This window comes from Macaca thibetana, chromosome 17 (assembly GCF_024542745.1).
Source record: "Macaca thibetana thibetana isolate TM-01 chromosome 17, ASM2454274v1, whole genome shotgun sequence".
Lineage (NCBI taxonomy): Eukaryota > Metazoa > Chordata > Mammalia > Primates > Cercopithecidae > Macaca > Macaca thibetana.
The window spans coordinates 29782930-29799612 of NC_065594.1; the positions used below are offsets into that span (position 1 = coordinate 29782930).

The 16683-nt window shown below is 46.2% G+C and overlaps 2 protein-coding genes across 2 annotated transcripts in view; both read left to right on the forward strand.

Moving 5' to 3' along the window:
- Positions 1-16683, forward strand: part of LOC126940470 (peptidyl-prolyl cis-trans isomerase NIMA-interacting 4-like) — a 1058238-nt gene that overhangs the window by 194221 nt on the left and 847334 nt on the right. The window lies entirely within an intron of this gene.
- Positions 1-16683, forward strand: part of FAM124A (family with sequence similarity 124 member A) — a 61071-nt gene that overhangs the window by 28287 nt on the left and 16101 nt on the right. The window contains exon 3 of the mRNA XM_050766314.1: positions 603-1336. Coding sequence (XP_050622271.1) covers positions 603-1336 — 734 coding nt within the window. The remainder of the gene's footprint in view (positions 1-602; positions 1337-16683) is intronic.

Below are 16683 nucleotides of genomic sequence, written 5' to 3' on the forward strand. Positions count from 1 at the left end.
GTCTGTAGAGTAAGCCCCAGGGGGCAAGCACAGGTCTCTCTTGTCCTCCATCGTTTGCCTTGTGCCTCACTCCCAGTGAGGCAGGTAGGAAGGAGCTCGTGAGTGTGTGTTAACAAAATAAACAAATGAAATAAGCAAACCAGAGGAGTGCATTTGTGTAGGGAACATGTACGGGGCAAGGCCCTGCAGTTATTTCAGGAGATACTAAATGGTGTCCACAAGATGCTATGGCATCTTTTCTAATGGGCCTGTTGTTCCTTCTAAGACACCAGACTTGACTTTCCATTTGTCTGATACATAAATATAAAGTCAAATGTTCCCTATACCGATCAACCTGATGAAATACAGGACCAAGGTTCTCCTCACCCTGTCCAGCTTGGAAACTATTCACGTAGCAACACCCCTTTCATCTTTGGCTGCTAGGGTGCTGACATAGTAGTTTTTGTAGGTAAACTTGGGATCAGAACATCACAGGTTATGGAGTCAGTTCAGTTAGAATTTGACTTCTCTTCCTGCCAAGCCTGTACACGTCATCACTGGACACTTTAATGAAATAATCATAATTGTATTCATTCATCCATTCGTTTTTTGCGTGCCCCTAGGTGAGCTTTCCGTTGAAGAGGCGCAGGACCCTTTCCTGGTCAGCATCCACATAATCGCAGACCCAGGGGAGTCCCAGCCCCTGCAGGAGGCCATCGACAAGGTCCTGGCGTGGATCCACCCGGACCTCCCGCTGTTCAGGGTGTCCGAGAGGCGGGCATGCAGGCGGCGGCGGAAGCCCCCCAAGGGCGCTCAGCCGGCGCTGGCGGTGGTGCTGTTCCTGCAGGAGGAGTACGGCGAAGAGCAGATCCTGCAGCTGCACCGCACACTGCAGCAGCCGCCCTGGCGCCACCACCATACCGAGCGTGTGCACGGCCGGTTCCTGCCCTACCTGCCCTGCAGCCAGGACTTCTTCACACTGGCCCCTGGGACGCCGCTGTGGGCCATCCGGCCAGTGCACTACGGCAAGGAAATCGTGCGCTTCACTGTCTACTGTCGCCACGACAACTACGCCGACAGCCTCAGGTTCTACGAGCTGATTCTCCGGAGGAGCCCCAGCCAGAAGAAAGCGGACTTCTGCATCTTCCCTATTTTCTCCAATCTGGATGTGGACATCCAGTTCTCCCTGAAAAGACTGCCCTGTGACCAGAGCCCGGTGCCCACCGACTCGTCCGTGCTGGAGTTCCGAGTGAGGGACATCGGCGAGCTCGTGCCTCTCCTGCCCAACCCTTGCAGCCCCATCAGCGAGGGGCGCTGGCAGACAGAGGACCACGATGGGAACAAGATCCTCCTACAGGTACTGGGGGGACACCTGTCTGTCTGTTTAGGGGACCCAAGAAACAGTTAGCTCTGCCTCAAACCCTATAGTACCAGTCACAGAGCAATGGTCAAGGAAGGAGAGATCAGTGACCCTCTGCCCAGCTCCTAGTCGAAGTCAAAGTGGCCATACTGGATCCCAACAAAAGGGCATGAAAGACTCTTCCCATTGGTTCTTTTCATTTCAGTGTCAGCAAACGTGTTCCCAGTTCTTCCAGGTTCCCATTCTGTCCTCCCCTATTGGGCATCCCCTGAACACCCATGACTCCTGGGGATTTCAAATGAGCTAGCTGGGGAGTTTGCTATTAAAGATTCCTGAATCTATGCCCATGTACTTAGAAGTTTTACCACTGGATTCTTCCCTCCCACAAAGGAACTTCAGGAAAGCCCATCTATCTGGAAATTTTAAAATATATATTGATGTTCATAGAGGAGATAGCTGTTATCTTCCTTCGGGTGCCTCCTCCATCTTCTACTGTTGCACCCTTCTACTGCTGGGCAGCAGGTTGTTGAAATCCTGTCATCACTTGGAAAAGGATGTTCCGTTAAACATTTTAAGGAGAAAGCGATGCGTTGGGAGCTTCTGGTTTCACTAAGCTTGGAAGGGGTGAGCGAATTCATTTTAAGTAGGCTGCCCTAGTCCTTCTGCAGTGAACTCTTTAGCTTCATTACCAGCCCCCTTTCTCCTCTCATCCTTCCAGTGGTTGACTCATTAGAGATAATTAGTTATACTCAATTCAAAATTCAGCATGTATATTACAGAACATCCTACATCTGGTCCTACCTGATAAATGCTTTCCAGACCCAGGCTTTCTTGATTTAACAAGCAAATTAGTTCCAGGAGAATAGGGCTTTATTTTTCTGAAAAGCCTCTACCTCTGATGTCTCAATTTTCACACTTGGCTACCCGAAAAGGGAAAGTTGATAGTGAACTGGGGGACATTGCCTTACGAGGCAGGGATTGTGGTTACTTGAATCGCAGGTAAAGTTTCATCGTTTTTGTTGGTTTTGGCTTTAAGCACCAGAACTGTAATCCACATATCATGAAATGAAGTCAGAATTTGGCACATGTCAGACAACTGGTTCAGACTACAGCCAGACCTCATGTCTCATCAGAAAGGTCACCTTGAGATACTTACTATTTATAGGAACTAGATAATTTTCAGTCTTTTGAACTATGCAGATAAGGAACTAAGTAATGTTTTATTATTCAATATGCTAGCATTTACTCTATAATCCCTTTCGAAATGTGAGAAAAATTGTCTTCTGTGTTTGAAGAATGCCAAATCTTTATGCAAAATATAATACAGTCGCACCAAGTAAAAGTTAATGAAATGCAAAGGATATTGTTTATACTAAAAGACCAAAAAGAACGTGACTGTTTCTGAAGTGACTTCTTCCTTTTTGCAGTAATTAGAGCACTTTTTTCTCCTGATCCTTCTAATAAGATAAATAAGAGAATGCAGTATGAAAGCTTGGCCTGGACTCTACTCAAAGGAACCATGGAAAGAATATTTCAAAGAAGATCCACACATTTAAATGGCTATAAAATCCATATAGGTGCAGGCTTTTGAAGTTAGAGCAATAGAGTATGAAAGAGTAGAAAAAAGATTTGTATCTTGTGACTCCGGAATGCAGGCCCTTGTTCAAATAGTAATATGTTGAGGAATTAAATTAATGTGGGCAGAAAGGACACATAACCTCCTCCCCCAAGATTCTTGGTAATGTCAGGCAGGTTCCTGTTCATCTGCATCAGTGCAGATAGCTAGCATGAGATCCACACCTGCCCATCTCTGTCAGTTACTTTCCAAAGTAAAAATTTATATTTCAGTCTTCAGCAAAATTAAGGTAGTTAGGTCTTGGCGGGAGGAGCAGTTGAGAGTGAACCTTTCTATCCACATTCTCTTTAGCAATGTATCTTCCCTGAGTGCCATTTTGAACTGTAATGTTTAAGATACATTTTTTTGTTTAGTTGAATGGAGCTATGTATTGAAGAAAATCTCGATTGGGTAGTTTTTAGTTGCTTTCTTAAAATATAGTTTTTTGTTCAGAAAGATTGCATTTATTTCCTCATCCTACACCACTGACTTAATATTCCATATTTCGGGGACTTCCTCCTCCCATTTTAATTCCTCCAGAGAAGAAAAGTTGAGATTTTTTTCTTTTCTGTGATCAACTCAGCCCCTTGTAAGAATTTGGAAATTTTTTTTTTTACTGAGATCAGATAAAATGCAAAGAAAGCTGTCCTCCTCCTGAAACGTATCTTCCCCTCATTCTTGGCATTGCCTGATTCATAGTGGGAGGGCAGGGAGGTAGATGGGGAGTTACTAGCATCAGGTATGGCTGAAGATTCCTCTGGAAAATGCATAGGGGGCATGAAAGAGTCTTCCCATTGGTTATTTTCACTTCACTGTCAGCAAACATGCTCCCAGTTCTTCCTGGTGCCCCCTGGAAGAATTTTGTAGAAATTTGCACTGATGCCTGATGATACTAAACTATGGCTTTGTGGAGTCAAGGACTGCTTTATGAATCTTTCCGGACCCCCCATAGAACTAAACTGACATTCCACTTTGAACACAGTAGGTTCTCCTTATATGTTTTTGTTTACTTTCCATTGAAGAATATTATTAATTATGTATATACCAAAAAGTTCGCATTGTAAATATACAGCTCAGTAAATTTTCACAAATTTAACGTTTGTATAAGCAGCACAGATGAAAAAAAAGAACAGAGACAGAAACCAAAGAAAAGATTTTCCTCCGCCACCCTGGGACTCCCTCCACTTAAATGAACATCTTAACTACTCTATATTACATGAAAGGGGGAGGGAGAAGAAATTTCTAGTCCAACAAATTGGGCATATGGCTCTGTTATCCTTTTTTTAATATTTATAAGTGGATCTCACATTTTAAAAACTATGTTTAAGATGGCTGGCAAAGATATATAGACCATGAAAGAAGATTAGTGATAACAATTAGATACAAAGGGATTTCAAGTAGAAGGCAAATACTGATAGAAAAATTAGATAAACCGAGTGTGACATTCAAAATGCACGTCATTTCCTATATACTTTCTAGAGCCATACTGTTCAATGATAGCCACTACTACATAGTTAATGTCACCATTAAAATTTAAATTTAAATTTCATTCCTCATTGGCACTAGACACATGTGGCTAGTGGCTACTGTACTGGATAGCACTGTTGCAAAATTTTCCTTATCGCAGAAAGTTCTATCAGCCAGCACTGTTCCAGAAATAAGCCCCAAAGTTGACTTTGAGTTCTTGTAGCAGCAAAAGCAAAATGGAAAATCATCAATGATATGATTCAGAGTTCACGAAGGAAAAATCAACCATGCTTTAGATGCACAAGTAGTCCCAGTTCAGAATCCTGGAAGCAGAGATCCCCCAGCATCTCACATGCTCAGTGGTGGCAACAGCCTGTGCTCAGCCATACCTCTCGAATAACACAGCAGGGGACTCACAAGGCTTTCTTACCTGATGCCTGCAGTGAGGCCAGGTATGCCCAGCCAGATGTAGTTCAGAAAAGCTGCTGTACAGGGGGAGGCTGGGCAAGCAGAGTAGCCCCCACTCACACCTCCTGGTGGCTTTGCTTAATCTCAGAGGGAAGAATGCACCTTCAGATACTCTCCCACCATTTGTTTCTCTCAGCCAGGCTTTCAGTAGCTAGTGTCAGTGAGTTTGCCTTTTTTATTCCCAGCCAGGTTCCTGGAGCCTGTTCTCTATGTGATGGGTAAAGGATAGGCTCATGTGTCCTGCAACTCGGCCATGCAGGGTTGTGCACTATTCCTTTCTCAGGGAGCTCCAAGCAGCCTGGTAGGAACACAGGCCTGAATGGAAGGCCACCTGCCTCTTTTGGAGGCCTGCTACAGGAGTGCTGTGAGCAGGGCCAGAGTTCTCCTTAAGAAGTGACTTGGGGCCCCCTAAAATACACAGACAGAAGCACAGTCCGAGGACCCAAAGCTCAATTCTACAGTGGGATTGTGGCTGTACTTTTGGGCTGGAAAATGGTGAGAGCAGGTAGTTCCGTGTCTTCAGAGTGGCAAGATAATTTAACAATGGTCTCCAAGTCTATGGAAAAGTTCTTCTGTAGAAGATGCTCACCACTATCCCTTGGGTCCTTAGAAGGTAGAAAGAGAAAAGAGCTTCAGCTAAAGGTTTTTAATAAGACTTAAAAGGCAGGAAAACCTGACATAGAGAATTATTACCAGTTGAAATGAGTTGCCAGGCAGAGGCCTGGGATTGTCGTCACCAGAGAGCTTTTCAGATCTCATCCACACCAGCTGGTATTGCTTATCTTCTTCATGCAACAAGGAGATTGACTGGGCCATCATTTCTGGAATACTGGGGACACTGGTTTTGTGAGGACAGAGAGACAGATGCCACTGAGGATGTGATGAGGGACTGATGTGGGCTCTAGAGAATTATTTTTTAATTGTTAATTGTGGTAAAATACACATAAAATTTACCATTTTGGCCATTTTAAGCATACAGTTCAGTGGCTTTATACATTCACATTCTTGTGCAACCATCACCACCATCCATCTCTATAACTTTTTCATCCTGCCAAACTGAAAGTCTGTACCTGCTGACCACTTCCCATCCCTCCTCCCCAAGGCCCTGGCAACCTCCATTCTGCTATCTGTTTCTGTGAGTCTGACTGCCGTAAGTACCTCATATAAGTGGGATCGTATAGTATTTGTCTTTCTGTTATTGGCTTATTTCACTTGGCATAATGTCCTCAAGGTTCATCCATGTTGTAGAATGTATCAGAACTCCCTTCCCTTTAAAGCTGAATAATATTCCACTGCAGGAATATGATAGATTTTGCATGTCCATTCAGGATGGACACCTGAGTTGCCTCCATCTTTTGGCTATTGTGAATAACACTGCTATGAATGTGGGTGTATAAATACCTCTTCAAGACCCTGCTTTCAGTTCTTTTGTGTGTATACCCAGAAGTGGAATTGCTGGATTATACAGTAATTGTGTGTAATTTTTTGAGGAAAGGAACCACGACACTGTTTTCCATAGCAGCTGTGTCATTTTACATTCCCAGCAAGACTGCACAAGGCAGAAACTTGTTTTTCAGGGAAGCAGAGAAAAGCCTGCTCTTTGTGGGGTGAAGCACATGATTTTCTGCACTAGGAGGTGCCGAAAGTGACAGTGGATGGAAAAACTGGAGCTGACCCTGAGATGGGCCTTGTTTTGTCTTCACCCTGCACACTCCAGATCTAGACCATTTGTGTGCATGTGCTTATGTGCATCATCATAAAAGATGCATCAGATCATGTCTCTTTCAAGATTCAGAGTTTCCAAGGGCTTCCCATGGCCCTTGCAATCCCTTCAGATCTTCACCAAGGCCTATGGCTTTCCAACAGCTGGTCGCCGCTTACCTCTCTGGCTTTATTTATCTCTCATTTCCCTTCCTTCTTGCTCACTCTCCTCAGATGCAGCAAACTCATTTCTGCCTCAGGACCTTTAAACCTGCTGTTCTCTCTCCCTGGAATGATCTCCTCCATGATTTCCTTCCCATTGTCCAAGTTTCAGAGGGGTCTTCTCTGCCTCCCTCACCTAGAGTAGTTCCCTTTCCCCAACCCTCAGCACTCTGTTTGGTTTTTCTTCTCACACACTTAATCACTTTTCTAAGTTACTCTCTTGGTTTTAACATAGTACCACAAACTGGGTGGCTTAAACAACATAAATGTATTGTTTCAGAGTTCTGGAGGCTAGAAGTCCAAAATCAAGGCATCAGCAGGGTTGGTTCCTCCAAAGGCTGTGAGAAAGAATCTGTTCCATGCCTCTCCCCAGCCTGCTGTTGCACTGGCCTTCTTGGCCTTCGTTGGTGTGTGGAAGCACCAGCTTGGTCTCTGTTTTCACGTTCACACGGCATTCTCCCTGTGTGTGTCATCTCCAAATTCTCCCTTTATGTAAGGACACCAGTTCTATTGGATTAGGAGCTCACCTTTCTCCAGCATGACCTCATCCAAATTAAGTTCATTCCATCTCCAACAACTCATTATTTCCAAATAAGGTCATATTCTGACGTTACTAGGAGATGGGACTTCAACATATGAATTTTGAGGGGACACAGTTCAACCCATAACAACTATCTTGTATATATGTTTACTTGTATCTTATCTGTCTCAGTTATTATATTATCAAAAAATGAATGAGTGTGAGCTGGGGATAGAGGAGTGAGGGCCGTCTGGGATCTCTCATGGGTCCCCGAACCCTCTTTAGACTCTAATGTCTGGGTTATTGGGCAGCCCCTTATGCCAGGCTTCACCTTTCAGAGCAATGGAGATAGCAGACATGCAAACCAAGAAAGCTAGCAAAGCATTCCAGTGCTGTGGCTTCAAAACTCATCTAGGGCAGCACGTGGCATGGGCTTCAGAGTCTCAACTCCTGTACTCCTGTGGAGTGGCTAGGGGCATGTTCCACTGTGGTGGGAACCTTCATTTCCAAATCTGAAAGCGCAGGATGGTAATTCTTCCCTAGCAGGGTCACTGAGGCCTGTGGGAAGAATGCCTCTGGCGTGCCCTGGGTCAGCACCCATGACCCGGGAATGGCAGCTGTTACCACACAGAGGGTAGATGGGTTCGCATGGCCAGGGTAGGAAGATGCCACGAGAGGCTGCTCAGAAGAACCTATGCCTGAGCAGAGCTGGGGCAGATGTTGTTCCGGGGAGACTGGGGAGCCCCAGGGAGCAGAAGGCACAATGGCCTGGGCAGGATGGGGCCGGGGCAGCCGTCAGGGTTCCGAGCTACATATTCCCTGGGCCAGAGACGTCTGGTAAGAAACTAACTCAGGAACAGGCAAACCATGCTCCAGTTCCAAAGCCCAAACCAGCGGAGTCATCCCTGAGTCCTTTCTCAGGAAACCACTTGCTCTACCTCAGGACGCTTGCAGAACCCGGCCACTTCCTCCACTTCTGCTGCCTCCCTCTCTAAATGCCACTGGCATTTCCTCTTGTTTCTGCCCTGGGCTCCCACAGCCACTTCTCCACTGGAAGGCCGAGGGATCCTTTCACAGTGCAAATCAGATCATGTGACTCCTGCTCAGACCCCTCCAGCGGCTGCGCATCCACAGAGTAAAGCCCAGTCCCTCCCAGGGCCTCCTGCCTTCGCCTCCCCCTGACTTCCTGCCTCTCCTTTCATCTCCCCGTGACCCTGTGTCACTTGGGGTCCTTCAGAACGCAGGTTACCTCCCATGCTCGCCTCCCCTGCGCCCACCGCCTGATCCCCTCCCCAGATAAACACACACTGGCTGCCTCGCCCCCGCAGGTCTCTCCTCCCCGGAGGCTCACTGAGGTCTGTGGGAAGAATGGTCGGTCTTCCCGCTGTGAAAGGCAGTTGCCCCTCTCTCGTTCTCAGGCACAGATGCCCCAGCCCGTCCCGCTCACCTCGCTGTGTTCCTCCCCGTAGCACTGTCAGCTGCCAGTGCATGGCAGCTGCCCACATCACAGGCTTGGCCACCTCCCCACCAGGGACAAGCAGCTTGAGGGCAGGGACTTGGTCTTGTTTGCCCACTGCTGTCACCCTAGTGCCTCTAACAGTGTCTGGCACGCGTTAGACACCCAGTGTTTGTGGAATGAATAAAAGAAGGAAAGGGAGGAAAGGTGGTGAGGATGGCGACCTTGGGCTGGTGGGGGTGTGTGCAGGAGGCTGAGGGAGCAGCGGAGAGCCTCAGCAGAGGGGGCGGTTCAGAGGCGGTCCTGGGTGTGTGCAGAGTGAGGAGGACCCCGCAATAGGACACAGGAGGAAGCTGTGTAAGGAGGTGTCTGGGAGGAGGGCTCCTGGGGCCATGGTGTCTGCTGGCTGGCTGTGAGCAAGAACCTCCAGCCACTGAAAGCAGGGACAGAGAGTAACGCAAGCTATGAGGTAGCCATCCTGGGCCCTGTCCCTGCCCCTCATGCCAAGACTGAGGCCTGTGGGCCAGCTTCCCTTCCACACACAAAAAATGGTGGCTGTGCTGATGGAGTCCTCCGTCCCCAGGCCAGCCATGTGGCTGTGAGAGAGCCCCCCTTCTCCCAGGGGAGGGCTCAGCCAGTGTCCCTGGGAAGGCCAGAGACACACACTGCCACGGTCCCCGCTCCTGGCATGACACCTCTGCTTCTTGCTTCCAGAAGTGGTGACAGACTATCCCCAACTGGTCTTGCCTGGGAATGAGCTCATGCAGGAAGGCCTTTACCCTAGAGATAATAATGTGATAACTAATGTTAATTGCACACTTAATAGGTTCCACACTTTGGGCTAAGTGTGATCTAATATCTTACGTAACCCTCAGCATTTCTACCAGCCGGAGACCGTTCTTATCTCCATTTTGCAGATGCACACACTGATACTTAGGTCAGGAAACTGCCTACTTTCCAGTACTACAGATGGTAAGTGGTAGGACTGGAGTGGATGGAGGCACAGCCGACTCATGGACCCAGTAGAGACCTGGCATTTCCAGTGCTGGCATCATCTCCAACTTTAGAAGGCATAAAAGCCTGGAAGGCTTGTCAGACAGACTTTTGGCCTCCACCTCCAGAGGGTCTGGTCCAGCAGATGTGGGCTGAGGCTGAAGTTCTGTCTCTCTGACCAGCTCCAGAAACTGGCCAGTAGCGCCCTCCTAGACATTTGCCAGGCACAGCGTACTCTGGGGCAGGATAGCCCAGCTGCTGCTTCAAGTTTGATTACCGCCACCTAAGACACGGCCACTTTTTGAAATATTTGTAGTTTTAATTAATAACAGGCTCAGTAAGACCATCAAGAATACAAGTCTCACGAGGTATCTGGAGAGTGAACAAACCTTCCTCAAACTGATTTTATCCCATTAGCACCTGATGTCTGATACACAGCAGCTACTCAGTAAGCAGTAGCTTGCCTTATTACCCCTGCCTGGGCTCTGGTATTTTCTGGGCAGGGGTGCAGTGACCTGAGGGGCAGGAGATCCACATGTGGGGGCAGGAAGACACCTCCGAACAGCAATCTATGGGGCACGGGGCTAGCGCAGAGGGTCCCCGGACCTGGGGAAGTGATACTCATGTGCCAACAGTGGGCTTGCCCCTAGGCCGAGACTTTGAAGGAAATCGCTATTTCAGCCAACTGCATTGCCTGCACAGGGCCATTTTATCTGTGCCGGCTACCCAGAGTGCTTGAAAGTCACCCTAGAAAATCATTTCTCAGAGCATTGTCTGGGTTTGATATTCCTGCGGCAGGTATAAGTGACATCATCGCCTTTTCAGCCCTGAGAGGAAGAGTAATTTTCTTGTAGGAAAGAAGAAGCAAACTATGATTACAGGCAGATCTTTGAGGTGGAGGAAGGCAATGAGGAGTTTTCAGCAATGTTTTCTACCCTCAGTTTGGAACAGCTTTCCCTCTTGGCCTTCCTTTCTCACTTAGCTTATTTAGTTTGGTGTGTTCAGGGTTCCGTTTCCTAAGGGAGGTTTGATAGGAGATCTGAAGAAAGTGCTGCTGCTTCTACATGTAGCAAGTGGTGCCCAGCAGGCAGGGCCCCTCCCCGGGAACACAAGACTGCAAGCCAACTGCTCTGTGCCTGTGAGTAAACCGCACCAAAAATGGCCAGTCCAGCACTTCCAGGAGCTGCTCGGGTCAGCAAACTCTTTGAACAGCTCCTTTCAGCCAAGTACAGTACTGCAGGGGGACAAAGATGAACCAGAGGGTCCCTGTGCCCCAAGTTCACAGCTGGTTCCGATTGTTCTGTGGCGTGGCTCATGAGAGCCATGGCACAGGGAAGTGGGGTGTGGCTTTGGAGGGACACCCTCCTGGGCCAGGAAAACAGGAAGGCATGGCCAATGCCTGCTGGGAGGCAGCAGTTACAAGTCCAGGCTCTAGATCTCACAAAGCAGAGACCAAATCCTGTCTGTCCTGCGACCCGCCAGCTTCGTCAGGTTGGCCTGTTCTTCAAACACGAGACCAAAAACCTACTTTAATCTCCACTGAATTTTCCCTCGTGTTAGTAGTTATTTTTTTGTTAGCTTCTATTTATCCTTCTTTTGATGTTTTCATACTTTTAATTATAATTTTATTAGAAAGTAGTAAAACTAAATCACCCAAAAAAAGTTTTGGAAGTTGCACAATATTTTTAAAAATCACTCATGATACAGCCACCATCACAGAGCATTTTGGTACATTTTCAGCCACATCATTTTTGTCATGTGAGCTACATGTCAATATTTTTCTTTAAATTCGTTAATTTTTTTTTTCTTTTTCTTCCTCACTTATCCCCCAAAATGTAGAAGAACCTTTTCCTAAATGGGTTTCAGACCTTTGGGTTAGTTGTCTCTTTTCTGCTCCCAACCTCTTTCCCATTCAAACCGAAGGTCAAACATTACGTTCACTTTAAGGAACTTTCCTCCTGGTTCTTGGCTTCATGCTGCGAGATGGAGCCCCTGGGCCCTGGGACTTTATGTGAAGGGAATCCCTGCTTTGCTACCAAAGAATCTAGGTTCTACTAGTTTGGATTTTTGTTATCTGAAAGAAGCCACTTTCTTCCCAAGGTGGTCTGGAAGCAGACATGTGTGAGAATCCAGTTACTCTTTACCCAGGCGACTAGCTCAGCACCTGCTCACAGCAGGCTCTCAGTAAGCTTTAAAAAGTTAGTGTCACATGACCAGCATCAACTGGCCTCAGACGTCTGCAAGCACCCATCCAAGCCACAGGGTCAGGCAGAGGGCTCCTGGGCCCACTGTAGCCCCTGCTGGGTCAGTGTAGCTGGAAGGCTGCGGGTCCTTAGTGGGGAGCCACAGCCTTTCCCACTAGGGGGCCTCTCACTCTGACATCTCCTGTGGTGTTTGGACCAAGGGTGGGAGGGAGACACGCTGGCCCTAAAGGGAGGTGGTAAGGAGTGAAGACCTCCAGGCCCAGCCCACAGGGGCTTCGTCCATCTGCTCCTGAAAAGCCCACGCTGGCCTGCCTGCCATAATGCCAGCCCTGCCCCAAGAGACTGGGTTACTCTTGGCCAGGCAGAGAGCCTGCTCTCTGTGCATTTCCCAGCATGGGATGGGAAAAGGGCCTGAATGGTCCTTGGTCCCTTTGCCAACCTTTCTGTTCCCCTGGACCTCACCACATCCCTGAAGACGCCTCTTCTCCCCCTGCATCCTCACCCTTCCAGGGACAAGAGCATTGCACAGCCCTGGCTGGAGAGTGATGGGATTCACGAGAGATGAAGCCCCCACATGCCTCTCAGGGGGACCCTCACTTGGCCGAGCTCTGGCTACATGAGCTTCAGACTCAGGGCTTTGTAAGTAGGTGGAAAACCTGGCTGAAACAAGCACAGCACCCCACCTGGGCACACGAAGCCCTCCAATCCCCTCTGAGAAGGAAGCAAGTCAACGGTGTCTCTTCACTGTGCTTCTGCTTATTGGGAATTTCCTATAATCCTGTTTAGTTTGAGTTTTTATTTCTTCAGTACTTCTTAGTGTCTGGTATTTATAAATTATATACTGCCATCTTAAAAAATTTCAGTAAATATATACATAGCAGAATAGTTGTCCTACGAGATCAGAAAGTAAATATAGCAAAGGCAGAGAAAGGAATTGAGGATTAAGTGCTCAGCTTCCTGGAAGCCAAATCAGAAAGAAAAATGAAACTTTCATTAGTTGATTAAAACGAAAATCCAGATCTGAAAACAAATTTTTCTGGGTGCTGAATCTCATTAGGTCCTTTTAGGAGAATCATTCAAAGTAACAGTAAATGGCCTTCCATTATGACTTTTTGAAGGTGCATAAATGTTTTTCAGGTGGCCAAGAACAAAGTCAAGGGTGACTGATGCCTTTAGTAGCTATACCCATTGGTACTCTGGGCCAGTGGTGCTGTCTTGCTTGCTCTGGAATGGTTTTAATGCCCACAATTGCTATTTGTCCAACTTTGGAAAAGGAAATAAGAATTGGCTTTAAATAAAACCTTATAGTCACTGGATGAAAGCACCCACTTGGCTTGACCCCCAAGGCACCCCCTCTCCCTGCCAGTTGTCCATGTTTCCATTATCCTATAGGATTCCTCAAAACCTGACCCTTCACCTTCTACATCCTCAGAAACTCAAGCCCTGCCTGTATGTCAGCCCCTCTGCATCAGTCCCTCCTCAGTGGCCTGTGCTTTGAGATATCTCTTAACTGAAACTTAAGACAGCTTCAAAGTTGCATACACCTGCCAGATGTAGTGGCATATGCCTGTAGTCCCAGTAACTTGGGAGGCTGAGGCAGGAAGATCACTCGCACCCCAGAGTTCCAGGCTGCAGTGCTCTATGATCACGTCTGTGAATAGCCACTGCACTCCAGCCTGGACAACATAGCATGACCCTGTCTCTTTAAAAAAAAAAACAAAAATTGCATACACTGTTTATCTTCCACAGCAGTGGCTTCCATTTATTTATTTGAAATTTTAGTTCATGCATTTTATGGATTCATAATAGCTGTACATATTTTCACAGTACTTGTGGCCATCTGATACACTCATATAACCAAATCAGAGTAGCTGAGATGTCCATCACATTTATTAAGTGTATCTTTGCACCTGTCATGGTTCAGACATTGTGTATATATCATCTTCAAGCCTTGATACTAAGAATCATTTTTCCTGTTTTGTGCATTAGTAAAACAATGATCCGAAGACTGGTCTCTGAGCCAGGGTTTGCGTTTATATCCTATTTCTTCCAAATGCTAGCTCTACAACCCTGGGCAAGTTACTTTCCTTCTCTGTGCCTCTATTTCTTTATCTGTAAAAAGGGGGTATTATGAGTAAGCACCTCATAGGAGGACTGTACCAGTCAGGGCGCACTCAGAGGCTTAGGAGTGATCTAGCCTAAGGATGGCACACAGTCAGGGGAGCTGGTGGAGAAGGAGACTCCTGGTGTTGGGGCTCAGATCTTCCCAGGTCAGCTTGGCCACCAGATGGGAAAGAAGGCTGGGGGGAAGTCGGGGAGATCCGGGATGTGCTGGAACCCACATCTGTCTCTCACCACCTCAAATTCTGTGACATGGTGACCTGAGGAGGAGCTGGTACCCTTTGCCATGGTCCTAAAACACACCTGCCCAGGGCCAGGTGAAGCTGAAAATGGAGATCTAGTGAGAGCTGGGGAGCTGCAGGCCTGGGAGCACTGAGCCAGCTGACTGGGGACAGCCCTACTCTAACCTTCAGAGCATGAAGAAATGGCCATTTCTGCATTTCCACCTCACACCCAACCCTATACAATGTGGCAGGGAAGGGACTTCTGGGTGGTTCTTGTGTGCCTAAGTCAACACAGTCAAGGCCACATGGTTATGGGATGAAATGAACAAAATATAGGGAAAGAATTTAGCATGGTAAATCCTGGCACACGGTAAGGACTATTAAGAATTAGCTGCTGTTATTACCATTATCACCGCCACCACCACCATCATCATCAGAGCCCATAAAACACTAAGGATTGAAATGCACAGAGGTGGCTCCACCATTAGCTGAATTTGATGGCTGCCCAGGGCCTTCCCAACAGCAAGGGCCTCTTTTCAGACCACAAAATATATCACCTTCCTGACTGAGATAGGAATTCAAGATGCTTGATTGGTCGATGGGAATATGTGCCCATCTCAGTCACATTTGTGGGATTTATATAAATTATTCTAGAAGATGCCACAAATTACTTTCAAGTGGCTCACCAAAAAACTATACAGATTATATTACATATATACTCATACATATATGTATCCATATATAGATAATATATGTACATATGTAGATTTTTAAAATAAGACAACTTCATCTAAGTGATGGGTATAGGGGTGTTGTTCTTTAACACTTTTGGATGTTTGAAAGTTTTATAATAAACATTGGAGAAAAGTGCACATATTTGCAGCCATTTTTAGGGGATAGTTTTGGGGGCCTTTCACCAGTGGAGGCCACTGAATAAACATTGCCAGATTTTTATTTAGAATATATAAAAGCTGTCATCTGCTAGGTAAAACGTAAGACAAACACAGCGTCTCTGTCCTCCTAAAGGAGGTATCTAAGTTGTACTCTTTTCCTTTTTGTTTTTTTCTTTGAAACCACCTTTGTAAAATAAAATTGTACTTTTAATGTGCATTAGTGACCAGGAATCTACCCGTCCAACCCCAAAGCCGGTTCAGTTAGCAGGGACTCAGTAATGCTCTGAGGATGCATCTGCAGGTGTTTGTTTATGGCAGAACTTGACAACTAGATTTTAGAAGGTGATGGGGCCCATTATGAGCCATGGAGACTGATGACTTGCCAGTAACAATGCAAGTTTATAGCAATTGTAAAAATGTCTGTAAGTCAGAATGGAAGTGACAAGGGCAGGAAAGCTTGAGTACTATCACCCTGAAAGACAAGGCCACCTACTTGAGAAGGGGGGCCTGCTTCCTGCATAGCCACATTCCTTGGCCTCTGCTCACACAGAGCCCATAGGCTTCCACCATGCACCGCTGCCCTCATAGTGACACTCGGGAAAAAGAAAAGTCCTGCCACAGCATTTGCTACTGTAGTTAATCCTTATGGCAGTTGTTGGCATCAACACAGACCTGTAATCTTTAGGTCAGGAGGAATTTATGTCATGCCTAAATTTAACCAGTTGTCCATTCAGCCAGTTTATAGAGTGCCTGCTCTGTACCAGGCTCTGTGAGCTCAGAATACATCAGTAAACAACACAGACAGAAGTCCCTGCCCTAGTGAAATTATATTCTAGCAGAGGCAGGCAGATAATAAACAGTAGCTATAATAAAAATTATGTACTGTATTAGGAAAGTTGATGGGGGAAATGGGTTCAACCTGCTTTTTAAAACTTGTAATAGGAGGCTGATTCTGTTTCTCAAATCACTGTTCACTAAACCTCCAAAGCATAAGGATTTTTAGTTACTTGAATCAAGCCATTATTGTCCTCACACATGCTAAGATCCACTAGTAATCCAAACCAAAAACTTCTGGAAGCATGCAGATAAACCTCCTGTGGAAGAAATGACCACATTTGTTTTCAAATATATTCCCTTGTGTTTACATAATATATATTTTACAAAATATATAGGATTTTGAAATTTTTTAAATGTATGTCATTTTAGTTTGATCCTAGTATCTAATTGCTTATCTGAAATACTTGTAGGAAATTGCAAATAGATTTTTCTGGACCTCAAAAGAGAAGAATAACTTCCTGAAATTGAGAAGCAAAGAAAATGCCTAGAACTGCTGGGTTGAAGTCAGACCTAAATCTTTAGGCTATGGCTGTCTGCTCATTTCCTATAAATTTCCAAGGAATTCGGTTTTATAGATTTCTTGTCACATAGTTTTCATGTAAATAAGATTTTTTTCTAAAAGC